We start from the raw sequence: 20,936 nt of genomic DNA, 5'->3' as shown, positions 1-20,936 counted from the left end.
TTTGTCTCCTTTAGTCCATTATAAAACCAAGGTTCAAAATATTCCCCTCTTATTTTCCTCCCATTCCATTTTCGATAGTTCAACATTACTTGCGTACAAATTTACTTTACAAATAAATACCTTCAACTATAAATGACAAACTCCATACTGAGCTTGAAGCTTTTGGTCAACAAAAAAGATCGCAAAATCGTGTTTGCTGAAGCAAACAAAGACTTCATTGACTTCCTCTTTTACATGCTCACATTACCTATCGGCGCAATCATGAAGCTTCTCGCAAATGAGACCTTATTGGGCAGCCTAGGAGATCTTTATCAAAGCATCGACAACCTAAACGACGTGTATATCTTACAAAACAAGACCAAAGACACTGTTTTGAACCCAAAACTATCTACCCATGTTCCTCATCTACAAGATCTCCTCTTATTACCAATCGATCCTCCGACCACCATGGAAAGAAAGTTTTATAGATGTTCGGCCTCTAACCACCGTTGCAGACATGTCACCGATGAGCCAAAGACCGTGTGCCCTAATTGTCGGTATCCCATGTCGGAGGAGGTGGCTTATGTTGGTCCAGATACGTATAAGGTGGCTGCAATAGTGTCGGCCAGAGAAGTTGGTTTTGTGAAAGCGGTGGTGACTTATATGGTTATGGATGATCTATCCGTGAAACCTATGTCCACCATTTCCACCATAACTTTGCTCAATAGATTGTGTATCAAAGATGTTTGTGTTCTTGAAGAAAAGGAAGTCCATTTTGGAATTGCAGAGGTATGAATATGTATATGTTTTCGATTATTTTATTATAAGGTTTCCATCTTTTTTGTTCTTACCCGGAAAAGAAAGGCGAAACGACTCCATTTTAAGGCCCATAAGGCTGGTGGATATGGGTCATACCCTTCAGATCATTTTTTGCCAACTTATATGTCATGTCATTCTCCACACCACACCATATTTGCTAAGAAATAGCTACCACACCACTTTATTATTATTTTTTTTTAATTAAATGGATATAAAAAAGTAATGAAATTAAATAGTAAAACATGATTGTTCAATTGCTTAATTTTTTTTCTCCATCGACGTTAAGTTACGTTGCCTCCTCAACATTTATTAACATAACATATCAAGGAGGTGTTGTTTCAAAAGCCTTAACATGTTAAATAGGTTCCAGGTAGGGTCATCCATGCTAGTGGAGGACCCATCCCTTATAGTCTAAGTCCAATATAAAATCATTCACACCATGACCCAAGCAAAGTGGACTCATCATCTTATCATTTTTAACAAAAATCTTCCAAAAAAATGAAAACACCTTTAAGTTTAAAAAAACATTTCGTCTATTCATATATTTCCCCCAACGTATGAAAATTTAGGGTTTGATTGGATGTTTTTGTTCAAATTCTATTTAGGGTTTGATGGGATGTTTTTGTTCAAATTCTTGTGATTCTCGAATTAAGTTTTATGAGTTTTGTAGATTTAAGTAGTAAAATATTAGTTCTATTTAATGATTTTTTGTAATACGCTACTGGTCGCAGGGTTTAAAGCTACTAAAAGCCTCGCTGGAATGCAAGAATGTATTAACTCGTGTATTCCTCGACTCTGAAGATCATGTTGAAATTGTTTGAACAAAGATGTATTATATATGTATATATAAAACCTTGACGACTAATAGTTTATCTCATGTGAATAATTAGACTCCATTTCATAAACCTTCAAGCACATTGACATATTTGCTCTGTATGACTATATGTCGTGTTAAATACAAAAATGAACATGTATGTGATACGTTATATATACTCCGAGTTAACGATGTAATACAACTTTAATCAATTGATAAATATATAAAGTTTGTGCATCCAAGCTCATTCTGGGCAAAATGAAAATGGTACAATATATAACATTAATGCATGCACAAACGAAACATTTTAGAGCATTTTAAATCACATGATAACGGTATATCTAACATCATCCATTTGTTTAATAAAGATTGCAACAATTTCTAATTTAGGATCACAGCATGAAAATTACAATGACTTCTTTGGTAAATCATTGTATGGCTTATATGCCCACTACCATTAGCCCATTATCATTAGACTAGATGGAGTGGAGCACGATATTGTCTATGTGGCATGGCATACACCATCCCTTTCAAATGGCATAAAAAGATGACATGGAACCATGACATGCCATTGTCGCATAGCTCCCTCTTCTCTTTTTTTCCACTTTGTAACGTCCTAAAAATTCATGCCAAAATTTTCATTTTCAATATATAAGTTTAACAACCCAAATCACATTTCATAAAATCCAAGGTACCATAGGTTTAAAACACCATGATCATCTAGAAAAATGTATAAGAAAATACGGAAACCTAATATCATAAAATAGGAGATGCGTATGCGTCACACTCTAGCTGGAGCCTTCCCACTACCAGAAGTCCGATCCGAAAACATTTAATCCACAACAGTGAGCACAAAGCTTAGTGAGTTTCCTAAAATATCACAAATATCTCAATAATAACTGTAGATAAAATTATTAGGCCCTTTTAGCTCACGGCCGATTCCGATCTCACTACCGTCCTAATCGGGTACTCTTTGACTCACAACATGTCCCGATCTTGTCATCAACTCACCGAACTCTGTTTGACTCATGACCTATCTCGATCCTGTCATCAGTCAAACAAAGAACATAACATACCAATCAACGAGCAAACAAGCAACCAACATTAAACAAAAATTCCATGAGCAAGCCCTTACTGTCTAACTAAGCAGACTAGCATGTCATAGTATTATACATATATCCAACACACAGATGATACAATCATGACATAAGTAATATAGTGAGAAGACTCACATCACGCTAAAAGTAGCAGTCTCACGGTCTCAAGAGAATACACAGCTATCACAAACCTCCTATCATAAAATAGAGGTCAAACCTCATACTATAACTGTAACGTTCCAAAAACCATAGTAAAGTGTTTTCATTTTCAAAAGACATTCCCATAAAAACCATAAAGTATCCAAATCATTGTTTCAAAACATAATAAAAAAATCAGAGTATCAATAACATCTCTCAAGTAAAAATCAAAAGGATGATGTGTACGATCACGCCTTCGCCTTTCCCTGATCCTCTAAAGTACTTGAAACATTTAAATCCACAACTATAAGACAAAGCTTCGTGAGTTCCCCCAAAATACCCCACACAACAATACAAATACAATGCATGCATACATGAGCCTACAATATGACTAGACCGCCTCGCAAGGTCTATAGTACACCTGGACTGCCAGGTATCTTGGCCTACAACACAAAGCAGGACCGCCTCAACCCAACTGCAATATATCGACATATGCAAACAAATAAACAACAACCAGCAACACATGTAATCATACAGATCTACCAATCTAACAGATGGTTATATCATACCAACATCTTACGCACAAGGATACATACTGCAATACAAAGTATAACGAGAAAACTCACCTTGCAATATATCAGATAAACAATACAGCAAACACGAATCCAATAACTAGTACTATGAATCACCTATACAACATATAGGGACCAATCCTCAATCTACAGCCCAAAAACCCTCAAGTTAGCCAAAAGTCAATTTGGTCAAAAAATCAACGATTAATGGTCAAATTCAAAGGTCAAAAGTTCATCAGTTGGCCACCACTTTGTGGCCAAGAATTTTCCACATCGTAGTGACCGCACGACAAAACAGTCGCGAAGACTACCTATCGCCACATCGTGGTGGCTAACCCTCCACGTCGTGGAACCTCATCTAACTAAATTAATGAATTAACCTTTTAATCCTTCAAGCTACTCATTCATACTTTCCAAAAGACTTTCTTACACCCCATGAGTCATAAAAATCGTTTCTTTATAGAAATGCATGTCTTTCCTAAGCTAGCTCACAAAGATGGAGAAAATGAGGTCAAAACCTCAAGCATGGGGTCAAAACTCTATATTACTTTAAATCTGGAACAAGGAACTACAAAGGGACCTCCTCAAGGATCCATAAAGTTGACAACTTTATGGAATCCATCCACTCAAACTTTCCCAAACTTGGAGAAAAGTGCATAGAACCCTATAATGACCTGATTTTTTTTCATTATGTCCTTTGTAACAAAGGGTTTCCACTGATATATTACAATCGATAGCTGGACATCGTGAAGTCCCTTTTTCAAACCTCCAATGTACGCCCCTCGGGTTGTCAAGACAGTTTTCCCAAACTTAAAAAATTTCTTACATTTTCTCTATTCATGGAAACTTTTTCTATAACTTCCAACATCCATAACATTTTCATATGAACTCTGATTTAGTCTAGTCTTTTATCTATGGTCTCGTTATCATGTTGACTACAACGATGATTTAGAAAGCCAAAGCTTGGATGTCATAATCGAATCATTTTTAAATTTCAGATTTTTGCAAAAAACTTATGAAAATTCAAAGTTTGCTTAAATTTTAGATTTTTGCAGGTAGCCACCTGCCGAAATCTCATACTACTTGCAAAAATCATGACTATTTTGATTATTATACTAATTTTTTTTACTAAATTTCTACGATTGATCTAATTTATCTTTTATTTTCTATTTATTATAAATATTATTAATTTTAATTTTATTTTGTGATGAACATTATTTAATAAATCTTTTTCATCATTTGATTAACATAAAAACTAGACAAAATCTGCAAAAATGGTCATGTGGTATGTATTTTTTATGAGGTTTGGTCCAAACCTCGACTTTTTTGGATTGATGGTCATTTTGGCCTAGTTTCGATGCGTTTTTGGTCCGTCGGTAGACTGAAACGACTGTAATGCCCCTCCTGTATTTATTTTTCATTTTTCTTTCATTTTTTATATTTAATATATATTTATCTATTTTAATAATTAATAAATAAAGAGAGGGCACATTGTGTGTGTGTAAGATGTCATCCTTGAATACATGAAGATCCAAACTCATCTATTAAATTTAAATCTGGCTCCAAACAAATTAATCAAATCAATATAAAATTCAAAGTAACCAAAAGATCTAGTCATAATCGAAGCCAGAAAAAATTGAAATCTTCGAAGAAAAATCGATGCTGGAAATCTGGGTATTGACGAAGATGGAGGTTGAAGATGATCATGAACACAAAATGAAATTAAACTAAGAAATCCAGATTTGATCCTATCAACTTGTTACATTTCCTCTAATTAAATTAAACCTAACTTTAAACAAATCCAATCAGTGAATGAAAGTCAAAAGGTACAGCAGAAAACTCAAACGAATTACATCTAAATTTGAACAAAATTCAATCTTTTTGAATGTATGTTCATCGATATTTAACCTCAAAACCCAGAAAACATAAATTCCTCTCAACTGGAAGATGAACAGAAAAACGCAGAGGAAGTGGTGGATCCAGAGGCTGAAATGGTGGATTACCGATTCTGCTTACGCAGAAGATGAATTGGTGTCGTCGCTTTGTTTGCTAGCCATTCAACGCTTATTTGGGATTATGACAATATCGAGAGAGGGGAGGAGAGGTAGCAATACCTCTGTAAAAAATATAAAACATAAATCTGAAGATCACAAATTGAAAAGGGGATAAATCGACTATAAGTACCTTCTGATTAAGGGATAAATCAATCAAGTGATTGGATTTAACACATAGGCATACACAGGGGATGCATTCCTTTTTTGCTCTCCAACATCGCCCCTACAATCTGTTGGGTTTTGATACGAGATAAAAGTTTGTTTTTCATAAAAACCGGCAACAGAAGACTTTAAAATAACAAGTTTATTTTTAGATCATAACAAAACCGAACCATCATGGATCAATTTATAGAGGTTAGAATGAAATGAAACCAACCATAAGATGTTTTAGAGTGTAACACCGTTATTTTTCAAACTAAAAATTTCATTTAAACTCATATAAATTCTCATGTCACCTTCTATTAAAATCTCATTTGCTCTTTTAAGTTACAAACATAACTCCATATTCAATTAAATAATACTCCAGGATCCTCAAAACATAACTCTTTCTCTGGTGTGTACAATCGAGCCGGTGCCGTCCTGTGATCCTGAGAAAAACCTGCAACACATATCACATAACACTGTAAGCACGAAGCTTAGTGAGTTCCCCAAAATACCACTCTAACACATATTAGCCACTCGAGGCTATAACTCTATGGGCCTTCTTGCCCTAACTCTGTGGACCCTCTGGTCCTAACTCTGTGGACCCTCTGGTCCTAGCTCTGTGGACCCTCTGGTCCTAACTCTGTGGACCCTATGGTCCTAACTCTGTGAACTCAGAACATGCACAACATAAATCACATAGAAATATAGCAGTGCAACATATAACATACATAACATACAAGATACTCTGTCACATAACTCTGGTTACCTACTCAAGGTAAAGTATAGTGAGAAGACTCACCTCGGGTAACTCGGTAAAGCTCGAACTCTGTAAAATCTGGTCTAGCCCCCGCCTAATCATATGAAATATACACTCTAAATCAATACATCTCTCAAGGCTAGACTATTCCTCCTCTTAGTACTCTCAGAAGGGTAAAAGACCATTTTACCCCTCCCATGGCTCAAAGGCCCTAAAGTTGACCAAACCCTAAAAGTCAACAAAGTCAACCCTCCAGGTTACGCTGCGCATACCAAACACGTACGCTGGGCGTACCCGGCGTCCTCACAGAAACGGGGTGCGCGACCCCTTACGCTGCACGTACTGAGATTACGCCCCGTGTAACTCTCAGTTTCAGTCCCTTAGCTCTTGAGGTCTTAATCAGTTAAGACTCACGTCCAACTTTTAGATCTGACCATTTCTAAGCCTCTTAATCCATAAAGTCGATGACTTTAAGCCTTTGCATGGCTGAACAAGTCACTAACACCCAAAATATACCATTTCCTAACACTAGAAAGCCCAATACTCAAGCATGATCTCATATCCACGACCAAGATGGGAACTTTATGGATCTATAACACAAATACCACTGAAATGGGACAGATCTAGGTCCATGGAGCTCATTACACTCATAAAGTCTCCACCTTTGGGACTTTTAACCCTAAAATGGTCCATGAAGCAACAAACCAAATTAAGTGGAAAGTTTTGAACTTTATACCTCCAAATGCAGCTCCTTCCTCTGTAGATCTCAGATCCAAACTTGCACTTCAAGCTCTAGTCTCCACAAACTCCTCTCCTTCTTCTTCACTAGCACACCAAGGCACTTTTAGCTCCAAAATCACACACACTCACTAAGAACGATGAAAAGTTCTCTCTTAGGGTTTTACTCACTGCTATGGAGGCTGAGAAATGAGCCTTAGCATCCAATATATATGGCACAAGTCAGAAATTAGGGTTTGCACCTGGACACATTACGCCCAGCGTAACCCTGAGTACGCCCAGCGTACTCAGGCGAGTACGCGTCCAAAATAAGCGCATGAGTACGCGCAGCGTACTCTTGAGTACGCCCAGCGTACTCATTTGCTACCAATTCCTCTTAAGGGCTTAACTTGACACTTTGAATAAAAGAAGGGCTAAATAGTTGTACCTGAATTTCGGGATGTTACAATTCTCCCCCACTAGAACTAGACTTCGCCCTCGAAGTCTCACTCAACAAATAAGTCTGGATACTGCTCGCGCATCTCTAACTCCGGCTCCCAGGTCATTTCAGAACCCTTCCGATGTTGCCACTGGACTTGAACCAATGGCACCTCCTTGTTTCTCAAAGTCTTGATCCTTCGATCCACAATCGCAACCGGTCTCTCAACATAATTCAGGCTCGCATCCACCTGAATGTCCTCTAACGGAACCATTGCCGACTCATCAGCGATACACTTCCTCAACTGAGACACGTGGAAGGTATCGTGAATCTGGCTCAACTCCGTAGGTAGCTCCAAACAATACGCTACCCTGCCCACCCTGGCAGTCACCCTGAAAGGACCAATATACCGAGGTCCCAACTTACCCCTCTTCCTGAATCGGATCACCCCCTTCCAAGGAGATACCTTCAGGAGTACTAAATCACCAACCTGGAACTCAAGCTCGGATCGTCGCCTATCCGCATAACTCTTCTGGCGACTCTGAGTAGTTCAACAACCTCTGTCTGACCCGCTGAATCTGCTCAGTCGTCTGAAGTACTATCTCTGTACTACCCATCACACGCTGCCCGACCTCACCCCAACAAATGGGAGTCCGGCACCTCCTCCCATACAACAGCTCAAAGGGTGGCATACTGATGCTCAAATGATGGCCGTTGTTATAGGAAAACTCAACCAAGGGTAAATACGTGTCCCAACTTCCTCCGAAGTCCAATACACATGCCCGAAGCATGTCCTCGAGCGTCCGAATCGTCCGCCCGCTCTGCCCGTCTGTCTGTGGGTAGTAGGCGGTACTGAAATGCAACCTCATACCCAACTGGAGATCGACTCAACCCCGACCTCTATCATCTGATACTCATCGTTGGATCCTTCGGTCCGGTCTATATCGTTGGACCCTTCGGTCCGGTCTGTACAACACATCACCAGGACTCAACTCAACTCAAGAGTTTGGTCCGCCCGTAGTTGGAATCGCTCGTTCCAATGACTCATTCAACTCATAGGTTGGGGACCCGCAATCCATGCGTACTTTACTTATCCAATCCCTTCGGATTGGATGTCCACACTTACTCAGAATGTAATGATTCCCAATCATTGAGGAGACCCCGGTCTCACCCCTGGTCCGACCACCAGGCTCCCAAAACTCATGCGTAGGGCTTTTCAAGCCTAAAACCCTCCTGTGTCATGCTCAGATCAAGAAGGCTTCCTCATAACAACCTCTCGCTAATTAGTGCGTATTACGGCTCCCCATAACATCACCACAACCTCCTACTGACTAGTGAGTACTACGGCTCCCCATAGTATCACAACAACCTCTCTCTGACTAGTGAGTACTACGGCTCCCCATAGTATCACAACAACCTCTCTCTGACTAGTGAGTACTACGGCTCCCCATAGTATCACAACAACCTCTCTCTGACTAGTGAGTACTACGGCTCCCCATAGTATCACAACAACCTCTCTCTGACTAGTGAGTACTACGGCTTCCCGTAACATCACTGATGGGTTTTGTACAAACAATCCTATGTGTGCATGCAACCCTAGAATTGGATCTATGTTTTCACTATTAGATACACAACATTATGAACACTTGAAGAACCCTAAAAGACTTCTAGGAATTTCGAAATCCACAAGGAAATATGAAATACATACCTCTTGTTGTTATATTGTAATAACAACTTAAATCTTGAATCTTCTTGTCTTTGAAAGCAAGTACCACAAGTGTAGTACCTCTAATGGCTCACAAACACCACAAGCAATTGGAGATGATATAGAGAGAGGGAAGAGGTATAGAATTTCATCCCTAGGACCCCTTGGAAAGGCATGGACGAATTCATGAGCCTTAGGGGTCTTTATATAGGTGTAGAGATTAAGGTTTCAGTCCTTATCCTTATCTAGTTGCTTGCCCACCAAGCAATCATAAGATAAGCCTTGAAATCCCTTATCCTTTATCCTTTGGACTATTTCAAGGATATCTTATCCCTTGAATTCGTCCAACCCATATCAAGGATAATCATTACCCTATTTTGTAACTATCACATAATTACAATTCAGCCCCTCTAGTTTAATTAATTACACTTGATCACAAAATTAATTCCTAATTAATTATTGACCAATATTAATTAAACAAATATGATTTCTCCTTTAATATGTTATTCTTATAACATATTAATAAATCATAATAACCTCTTTCTCCATTATTTCTCCAGTCAAGTTGCTTTGGTGAAGGCAACCCAAAAGGACCATGCACAATCGGGTCAAGTACTTACCAAATATGGTTACAGGCTTAGACACTAATCCAACAGTCTCCCACTTGGATAAGTCTAGTAACCACAAATGTAACTACAACTCGATTAGCAATCGTAGCTCTCAAAGACGCTGTCGAACTCTGATCTTATCAGTAACCTGTCCTTTAGATAAGGGATCATATATTCCTCCATTCTAGATATCGTATAGACACGAGACATGGATTGAAATCATTCTCTCAGTCTATGTGTTGTTTCCCGATTTCCGATTTACGACGACTGACTAATTGAACAAATCAAATTAGCCCTAGCCCGGCCGAGCATTTACGTTTGTCATCACTAAATCATCGAGGGGCCCACAAATATCGCTTTTATCCCACTTTGGGTAAAGGAACGGATAAACTTCGACTCAATGTTTGCTTGCACTCACTCACCAAATCACACACAACAATAAGTTTTATAACACCAAGTTACTGGTGCGTTTACATATTATCAATATGTAACCGATTCGCAAGATACAACTCACACATCTCGGTTTCAAGAATACAAGATATTATCGTCTCACCAATCGCTCATGATAAAATCCATGAAGCGATCCAAGTGAGTGTGGGTTTAATCCAATGCTCAAAATCATATTCATAAGCACTCATGAACGTTGCAGCAAACCTTTGCTATGTCTAATACACTTTAGACAATCTACAAACCAATTCATGACAGTCTTCATTCATACCTACTTCCAACATATGAACGACTGCGGACCGTTTGAATAATTCGATTATTCTTAATAAACTCAATTATTCTGGAAGTCAAAACATGCAAAGAGAAACACAAGAATAATACTAATCCTATATGGTCTCAAACCTTTGAGTATAAATAAAACACCTTTTATTTATCACCATATCGATTACTCATTATCCATTGTTTAATGTTTCAGATAATCAACTTTATAACTCGAATCATAACCACAATTGTCCCATGCTCAAAGCATGCACACTTTGGTTTCCTATGGTCCATACTTTGTGAAATAGATTAATTGAAACTTTTCAAATGCAACTCATTTCACAATCCTCAATCCTTATAATTAGTGTAAGAATACCAAATTCTTGCCACCCTTTAGAATATGTCAAATTCTAATATTTTATGCAATGATCCTCTTGTGAAGTCACGGCACAAAAATCACAAAGACTCGGCCAACGAAATCACAAGGTACTCTATCAAAATTGTTACAGAACAATTCTATAGATGTGATGTCTCTCACTCAAAGTACATTCCTTTGAACATCCTTTTGCATAAAATTTTCTAATCATGTAAATTCTTAATTTCCAACTTCCAATTATGGAAACATTTCCATATTTACCATATGATAACTCATTCTTAATAGAATCTTATCTATTCATAATAATGTCGATATGATCCATTCAATACCATACTTCCAACTACTCACAAGCGACCAATCCTCAGCGAACTTTTGGGTCGTCCTTTGATAGTTGTTTAATTATCTTAGTCAATACCAATTCTTGTCCTTTTCCCTTCTTAATGCGCTAGACATTTGGAAAATTTTAGAATGGTCAAATATTATAGCAATTGCAATCGATCCTTTACCCGAAGCGTATGGGACACGATGCATAATGTCTTACATAAAGATACGATACTCTATCAATCTTCTGCCATAATATTTTATGTGTCACGTTCTTACAATTCGAACTATGAAGAGGGATACCGTAATCATAATCGAAGTTTAAGAAGACACTATGTATCCTTTGACTAAATTTATTAAAATTTCTCAATCTAAGCTTTAGATTTGAAATGAAGCACAATATTCTCTCCCTTAATTATAGCAAAACAACTTTTCAACCCTTACAACTTTGCAAAGTATAACTCTTGTTTTCTATAATTAATATTGCTAACTGGCAATACTTACCATAATAATCATGCTCCCACTTACATGATGATTATTTCTTTACCAGCATAACACTTATGCTCGCACTAGCTTCGACATGTATTCAGAAATTAGCTGAACTTCTAGAAAACAATTTCTTAAGTTCATATTTCTAATACTAGATGCTTTGATAAGACTTTATCTAAGCTTCTCAAACTCATACACTTTTTCCTTGGACAACTCATATGTATATGTCTAAACGATTCTAGGACTCATATCAACAAGTCTAAAATGTTCAGACCCATTTGCCATTTCCCACAATTCGAACTATGAAGAGGAATGCCGTAATCATAGTTGAATTTGAGAAACCCAAATTACATAATACTATCTTCAAAATCTCTCTTAGTGAAAGCGTTTCCTTATAATCATTCTTATGAATGAAAGAAACCTTATGACACTTAGATTTTGTGATGTATTCGTTCTTATCCATGTGAATTTGTCATAACCATAATCACAAGATAATGTTAGTGACAAATCCAAACTCTTATGGATAGAACTTGTTCTTCTTAATTTCTTGCCATCAAGGGTCCACCATTACTTCCAAGTTATTGAGCAGCTCACCCCTTCGTTTCAATGTACTTTCCATTGAACAAGGTGTCTTGCCCCTATACAATCCATTGAGAACTCGTAGAACTCACATGCATAATTAACTCGATTGGAATGGCACAGAAATAAAATTAGTGTCAACACGATAGGTTGTAAACCTCAAGTCGTGTGCTAGTGATGAATGATAAGGTTTATTCTTGATTTGTTCTTGAAACCTTTCAAGACCATTAAGACTCCCACTGACTCCTTGACATATAAGATTCTCTTGTCAATAAGCATTTCTCGACAAACAAATATTCAAGAGTTAGTGTAGCTTTTATCAAGACAAAACACTTCACAAAATTGGTCCTAGTTGGTCTTTGTCTTATCCAAGACATCACAACTTTCCATATTTGATGAATGTTATAAACCTTCTTAAGACTTGTCACTCAATGTCACAATCTTAACTCTAAGACTTGTTTTTGGAACGAAGTATGATTGACTTCTTGATTTAACCATTTCTTCAATTCTTGATTCCTCTTCTCAGACATACAATTGCACTAAGACTCACTTAGAGGATTAATTGAGATATGGTTCTTCATCATTAAGACCTATCATAAAACATAATAAAAGGTACTCTCCCTTCTTCTTAGAATAGAGAAACTTTTATCTTTCTGCTTACTTGATTCTTCTTATTCGTTCTGCTATTGATTGAAGCTCTTTCAATCAACTCAGAATTACACTTAATCTTATGAGTATAATCATATTTACTTAACCTTAGTAAATCATGACGAATATCTTTGTTACTCTTGTGGTGGATTTGATCAACACACAACTTTGTGTACTCGATCTCCTAGTCCTACACTTGACACTTTGTCAAAGAATTTGTCTAAATTTCCAAATATGAAATTTCTCATTCATCATGCAATCAAGTTGTATGATTCCAAGTTTCTATCCAATTGAAACTTGGGCGATGAGAAACTTTCCCTATTTGGTAAATTCTTGACCTTTCCACAAATAATACAATTAAGAATCAAATCCATTATTGCTAATAATAGAAACTTACAAACATCAATTTTTTCATACACGCCATTTCAAGGATAAATAAATAATATATAATCAAAATTTATTTTATTGCGGAAAAATTTGTCCTTACAATGCAATTTAATTGAAAAACTATGTTAATACATATTTCATAGCAATCTATTCTAACTCCAAGTAGTAGCTCAAAATTCTAATCTTCAAGCAATGCGATCGAAATCCATTTCTTCACGATTAGATTCAGCTCACTTCTTCCCTTAAGCTTCCTCTCTTTTCTTCGATCCTATAAAACATCAAAATGTAATCTTATCACATTATGTATTAAGAATCTAGAATAGGAACTTAAAAGAGTTAGTTAATGGATTTTACCTAAAGTGGAGCCATACGTTTTGACTCTCCCATCTCTTAGATCTCTTAGGTAAATAGGGCAGCTTCGTCTCCAATGCCCCTCCTCTTGGCAATAAAAGCAAATTGACTCTTTTGGAACAGCACACGGAACTACTTCTGACTTTGCCTTTCTCTTATGATCAAACTTTTTGATTATGGCATGCCTCTCGTTGCCATTGCCTATATCCATAGAGGTCTGGAAGGCAGATTCACCAATCAACTTTGCTTTTTCAGTGCGCCAAATCATTACTGATTCAGCAGCAATAAGCATATAGGTGAGATCGATGAGGGTTACGTCGTGGTTCATCATATAGTACTCTCTTACGAACTCACTATATGAATCAGGAAGTGACTGAAGGACCCAGTCAACAGCCAGCTCCTCACAGACAACATATCCCAACATTCTTAACCTATCAATGTGTGACTTCATCTCTAGGACGTGTGCACACACTGACTTTCCTTCTTCATGTTTACTTGCCAAAAGGACTTGAGTGAGTTTGAACTTTTCAATCTTTTGAACTTGTGGGTTAGGGAGAATAATAGGAGGAGGTGGAGGAAGTGAAGCATGATCTCTTGTTCTCCGATTGAATCGTGGAATATCATCTTCATGTGAAAAGCTTGTTCCACGGGATTTGGGAAGACCATAGTTGTCATACTTTGACATCTACAAAACGGGAGAAAAATTCAAGTTGATTGATTGATTGAATCCTTAATAAATCACCCAAATGAGATATTAAGGCTAGGACCCAACACAATACCCTACAATTTGGGAGAGGGATGCCGTAACCCTTGCAGAACATTTGAAGGTAAGTGAATGACGATTCACTAATTTCCACCTTGAAAAACGAAAAAGAAATTTAGTTTTAAATCTATTGAAAATTCCTAGATCTTTTGAGATTCATTGAACTTTTCAATGGCATGTTTAAATCTCGATATGCCCTTCGATTTGTGACTGGGATGCCGAGGATCACAAAACAGGGTGTGAATAACCATGCAAACTTACATGGTGCCCCCAATGTTACAGTCACCTATTCGATGTGCCGGTTAACCACACACGCTCCACCGAACTATGACAAACAATGAGTCATCCTTTGCTACCTTTGCTTAGAACCCTTTAGTGTGCCGGTTAACCACACGCGCTCCACTAACGTCTTCGCAAGGGCACAAAGTGTAATTTCATGGGATTGCATCAATTCACTTTTGCCTAAAGTAACTAAGATTGGGAATTTTGTAAAAACATTTAGTTACTTTATACTTCATTATACTTTTAATGGAAAGGGTTTGCCCTATCCTACCCGTTCGGCTAACGACCCTCCACCAATCAAGGAAGCGGTGGGTGAGAGTGGACACCCATTAAACGGCCATTTTATAGGCCATAACCTTATACCCCCCTTTTAGATCGGCTTTGTGAATGAGGCCTACTAACGGTAAGACTAGCATTTTAGTTATACATATATAATATTAGACTTTCAATGTTATATATATAGTATAAGGGTGTATTTTACACTTTTAAAATACTAGGTGGTTTAATTTTATAAATTACACTTTTAATTTAATTAAATATAAACCATATCATTATGGATTTATTAACTCTCTTTTAGTTATACACTTAACTAATTTAATAAAACCATAAGGGTGTAATATGAACTTTTCAAAATTAGGGTTTTAGAATTTAGACTATTTCAAAATTAAACCTTTTAATCAAACAATTTAAATTCCAAAACTTGAGGGCAAGTTTTGAAACTTTTCAAAACAATTAGGTTTTAATTTCACTTTAAAATTTTCGAAATTTAATACTATTTAAATTAAAATTTTAAATATTAAAACTCTTGATTTAATAATTATCTTGAATTAAACTATTAATTTAAATTATTAAATCATAAGGGATTATCTAAATCATGAAGGATAATTACGAATTAAACAATTAATTTATCCTAATCCTTTTAATCCCTCAAAAAATTCAAAAATCATGGGATAGGATAATTCAAAATCTTTAATTACCATATATAACAATTAAAGGATAATTACAAGATATGGGATCATCCAAATCCCTAAAATTTAGGATCTTATCTTGGGGAGGAGGCCAATTTCGAAAATCAAGGGATTAAGACAAACCCTAGATTTCGAAATTTAAAGGTTTAAGGAAAGGGTTTGAAAATCTTATTCAAACTTTTGCAAATTGGGGTTTGCAAACCCTAATCTCGAAAATCCTAGCCTCCTAGGGTTTATTGGCAATAAACCCTAATATGTTAAGTTCATACAATTGAATAATACTAATTGAAAACAAGTTAACCAAAGGCTCTGATACCACTGATGGGTTTTGTACAAACAATCCTATGTGTGCATGCAACCCTAGAATTGGATCTATGTTTTCACTATTAGATACACAACATTATGAACACTTGAAGAACCCTAAAAGACTTCTAGGAATTTCGAAATCCACAAGGAAAGATGAAATACATACCTCTTGTTGTTATATTGTAATAACAACTTAAATCTTGAATCTTCTTGTCTTTGAAAGCAAGTACCACAAGTGTAGTACCTCTAATGGCTCACAAACACCACAAGCAATTGGAGATGATATAGAGAGAGGGAAGAGGTATAGAATTTCGTCCCTAGGACCCCTTGGAAAGGCATGGACGAATTCATGAGCCTTAGGAGTCTTTATATAGGTGTAGAGATTAAGGTTTCAGTCCTTATCCTTATCTAGTTGCTTGCCCACCAAGCAATCATAAGATAAGCCTTGAAATCCCTTATCCTTTATCCTTTGGACTATTTCAAGGATATCTTATCCCTTGAATTCGTCCAACCCATATCAAGGATAATCATTACCCTATTTTGTAACTATCACATAATTACAATTCAGCCCCTCTAGTTTAATTAATTACACTTGATCACAAAATTAATTCCTAATTAATTATTGACCAATATTAATTAAACAAATATGATTTCTCCTTTAATATGTTATTCTTATAACATATTAATAAATCATAATAACCTCTTTCTCTATTATTTCTCCAGTCAAGTTGCTTTGGTGAAGGCAACCCAAAAGGACCATGCACAATCGGGTCAAGTACTTACCAAATATGGTTACAGGCTTAGACACTAATCCAACAATCACAACACCCTTCCCTAGTAGCTCCTGAAGCTGCGAGGATAACTACTGCGTCTCTGGCGGCGCAAGGCGATAAGGCGCCTTGGCGATAGGCGCTGCCCCCGGAACCAACTCGATGCGGAACTCTACTTGCCCTTCGGAAGGACACCCGACAACTCCTCGGGAAAACATCCGGGAACTCACGCACTATCGGAACGTCATCCATCGAATTTGGCCTCCCAGCGGCCTCTCGTGTGTCCATCACATAGGACACATACCCGCTGCAGCCTTGCTGAAAACTCTGTCTCGCTCTGGCGGTTGAACAAAACGCCGACCCACATCGGTTACCCTCGTTGTACACCGTAAGTACTCCCCCACTGGGGTCTCGTATCGTCACCAACTGTCGCTTGCAGTCTATGACAGCCCCTAATCGGCTCAACCAATCCATGCCCCTCATAACTCATACGTCCACCATCGCTATCAGGACCAGATCTATCGGGAACTCAACACCGAAGATCTCGAGTATACATCCCCGAATCACCTCCGTAGCATACTCCGCTCGCTCGTCGGCTATGGAAACTCGTAGAGGTCGACTCAACGCCTCTCGTCGGCTACTGATGTGCCGACCAAACGTTATTGACACAAATGATCGACTCGCTCCCAAGTCAATTATCACCAAAACAGGTACGGAACCCACAAAAAGTACCAGCCACAACATCGGGCGATGCGCGGAACTCCTTCGTTGTCAACTGTAAAGCTCTCCCGCGAGCCTTCGGTGCCTCGACCTTCGCTGGCCGAACCTCGGTAACTCTAGCAGCAGGTGCGGATTCCTCAATTCAAATACTCGGTTCTTCCCCGCTTAGGGTTCGAACCACCTCCAATTGGTGCACCAACACTCTATCCCTCATGCTGTCTCCACCAGTAACATCGCACCTAATTCCGCAAGGTGCTATGCAACGCTTGATGATTTCTCTGACAAGGATCAAACAACTCCAGATACCAAGGTCTCGTATGCAACCTTCAGAACTTACCATCGTGACTACCTCTAGTCATTCAGGACCTCACACTATACTCTCACCGGACCTCCCAACTGTCCAGTGTTATCACTAACCCTGGATCTGGAAATAATGAACCATCATACTCCTCATCCTTGACTCCTTGCCCAACGTTCCAACATGCCCCTTATCATAAGAGCAGAAACCACATTTCCACTCCTTATACCTCTCAAGAACAATAGGAGTCACTGCCCTGATATACCCCTCTTGATCACCCAACACTGCAGCTAACACCTGCCCTATTATACTCAAATAGGGTGTATCCTGATCCTTGGCCGTTTCAGTCTCGACTGTCATCCTGCTCAAGCTATACCATTCCATTGCGACAGACCCGCTGCCGGATACTCTGATTGAAAAGTCACCATCAGTGTGATTCCACAGGGCTCACCCCAACTCAGAAACCGAAATCTCAACACCCCTTACGTCTCCCATAAGAAACGGAAATAGCACCACTCGGGTCACGGAAAGTGACATATCTACTATCGGCTGGCTCTCCAGCTCAGACCGTACCCCTCCATAATGCACCGTCCCTACTCATCTCTTAGTCTTGTGACTCCACTGGCATATCACTAACAAATCCCTTAGAGCTAACTCGTTTTCCCTATCAAGGGATGCTCCACTAAAACTCGTTCTCCCTGGCCTTCTGGGCCCATACTCATTCACATCCGACCTTGGTCTAGATAATTGATGCGGAATAACCGGCAAGGCCAGAAGCACTGACCGCCACATTTCATGGTACTCGAACCATGTCCTCTCTGCTCAACCCGCCTCAAATCATGGTACTCGAACCACGAAATCACCTCTCGATATGCCACCAATCATGGTACTCGATCCATGACATCACCTCTCGATCTGTTACCAATCATGGTACTCGAACCATGACATCACCTCTCGATCTGTTATCAATCATGGTACTCGAACCATGACATCATCTCTCAATCTGCCATCAATCATGGTACTCGAACCATGACATCACTCCTCAATCTGCTCCGATGTATGGTAATCGAACCATAACATCACTCCTCAATCTGCTCCGATGTATGGTACTCGAACCATAACATTACTCCTCAATCTGCTCCGATGTATGGTAATCGAACCATAACATCACTCCTCAATCTGCTCCGATGTATGGTACTCGAACCATGACATCACTCCTCAATCTGCTCCGATGTATGGTACTCGAACCATAACATCACTCCTCAATCTGCTCCGATGTATGGTACTCGAACCATAACATCACTCCTCAATCTGCTCCGATGTATGGTAATCGAACCATAACATCACTCCTCAATCTGCTCCGATGTATGGTACTCGAACCATAAAATCACTCCTCAATCTGCTCCGATGTATGGTACTCGAACCATAACATCACTCCTCAATCTGCTCCGATGTATGGTAATCGAACCATAACATCACTCCTCAACCTGCTCCGATGTATGGTACTCGAACCATAACATCACTCCTCAATCTGCTACTTAGAACCTTCAGAATACTCCCTGTATCGAGTATGGGTCCTCTGATTTCGGTAGTACGGGCCCATACTACCTGCCACATCTACCCATACTTTCCACACGGACCATCCTAGAGTTCCTAAGTAGCTACTCAACCTTATCGTTAACCAATTCCGTCGCACGTGCTCGCTCCTCAGCGAAATACTCTACCCTGCCAGCGCACTCATCTGACTAAGGTTTCTCCCTAGGCTCTTCCTAGATTCCCACTCTTCTCCGCCATCAGCTGCTGAAGAACTCCTAATGATGTCAGCCATCTACCTCCTGAATATCGTCATATTCACTCAGTAGCTGGCTCCCATCATCGAGGGTCCCACAAAGCACAAAGCAAGCAGCATTCGGGCATCGACTAATACATAGAACTCACTCTAGGTGATAACTCCACTTGATCTGCTCATTCTCATAGATATCACTGAACTCTGCAACTCTACCCCTCACGGGTTCTAACTATTCTCTCGATAAGCTCCACAATAATCATCTAGGCATCTCTCCTAGATTACTCCTCTACTCGAATCCCTCTCTACTTGGGATTCCTGCTGGATACTCTTACTCAACATATACTCGAAAGCACAACTCGGATAACCACAATCCTAGGCTAAGGCATCACAAATCAGGCCACTCTAGTCCTAAAATATGAAATACCTAGCCTATCTCTAGCATACATAATATCTCATAAACATTTCATAACACAAAGTAAGGGTATTTTGGGAAATCACCGTTTGGGCTCTGGCTGATTGTACACACTGATCTTTCTCGTTTTCTCTTTGAAACTCTTATTCACTTTAGAAAAATCATTTCTTCGAAAATTTTTCTCAAATCCTCAGTTTGAGTCCAGATTTACCCGAAGGCGCATCCGAATCCCTCAAACCAAGGCTCTGATACCAACTTGTAACACCGTTATTTTTCAAACTAAAAATTTCATTTAAACTCATATAAATTCTCATGTCACCTTCTATTAAAATCTCATTTGCTCTTTAAGTTACAAACATAACTCTATATTCAATTAAATAATACTCCAGGATCCTCAAAACATAACTCTTTCTCTGGTGTGTACAATCGAGCCGGTGCCGTCCTGTGATCCTGAGAAAAACCTGCAACACATATCACATAACACTGTAAGCACGAAGCTTAGTGAGTTCCCCAAAATACCACTCTAACACATATTAGCCACTCGAGGCTATAACTCTATGGGCCTTCTTGCCCTAACTCTGTGGACCCTCTGGTCCTAACTCTGTGGACCCTCTGGTCCTAGCTCTGTGGACCCTCTGGTCCTAACTCTGTGGACCCTATGGTCCTAACTCTGTGAACTCAGAACATGCACAACATAAATCACATAGAAATATAGCAGTGCAACATATAACATACATAACATACAAGATACTCTGTCACATAACTCTGGTTACCTACTCAAGGTAAAGTATAGTGAGAAGACTCACCTCGGGTAACTCGGTAAAGCTCGAACTCTGTAAAATCTGGTCTAGCCCCCGCCTAATCATATGAAATATACACTCTAAATCAATACATCTCTCAAGGCTAGACTATTCCTCCTCTTAGTA

General features: G+C 38.7%; 1 protein-coding gene across 1 annotated transcript; it reads left to right on the top strand.

Moving 5' to 3' along the window:
• The first annotated feature begins 55 nt into the window (after positions 1 to 55).
• LOC145133487 (uncharacterized) lies at positions 56 to 1,827 on the top strand. The gene is made up of 2 exons (XM_079068424.1): positions 56 to 768; positions 1,530 to 1,827. Exons 1-2 carry the CDS (start codon positions 133 to 135, stop codon positions 1,617 to 1,619), a joined length of 726 nt encoding a protein of 241 aa, XP_078924550.1. The 5' UTR covers positions 56 to 132; the 3' UTR covers positions 1,620 to 1,827.
• The last annotated feature ends 19,109 nt before the right edge of the window (positions 1,828 to 20,936 follow it).

Source organism: Lactuca virosa, chromosome 8 (genome assembly GCF_052849685.1).
Source record: "Lactuca virosa cultivar CGN04683 chromosome 8, Lactuca_virosa_CGN04683_v6, whole genome shotgun sequence".
Taxonomy (NCBI): Eukaryota; Viridiplantae; Streptophyta; class Magnoliopsida; order Asterales; family Asteraceae; genus Lactuca; species Lactuca virosa.
The sequence above is the reverse complement of the archived record's forward strand: the minus strand, read 5'-3'. Positions and strand labels throughout refer to the sequence as shown.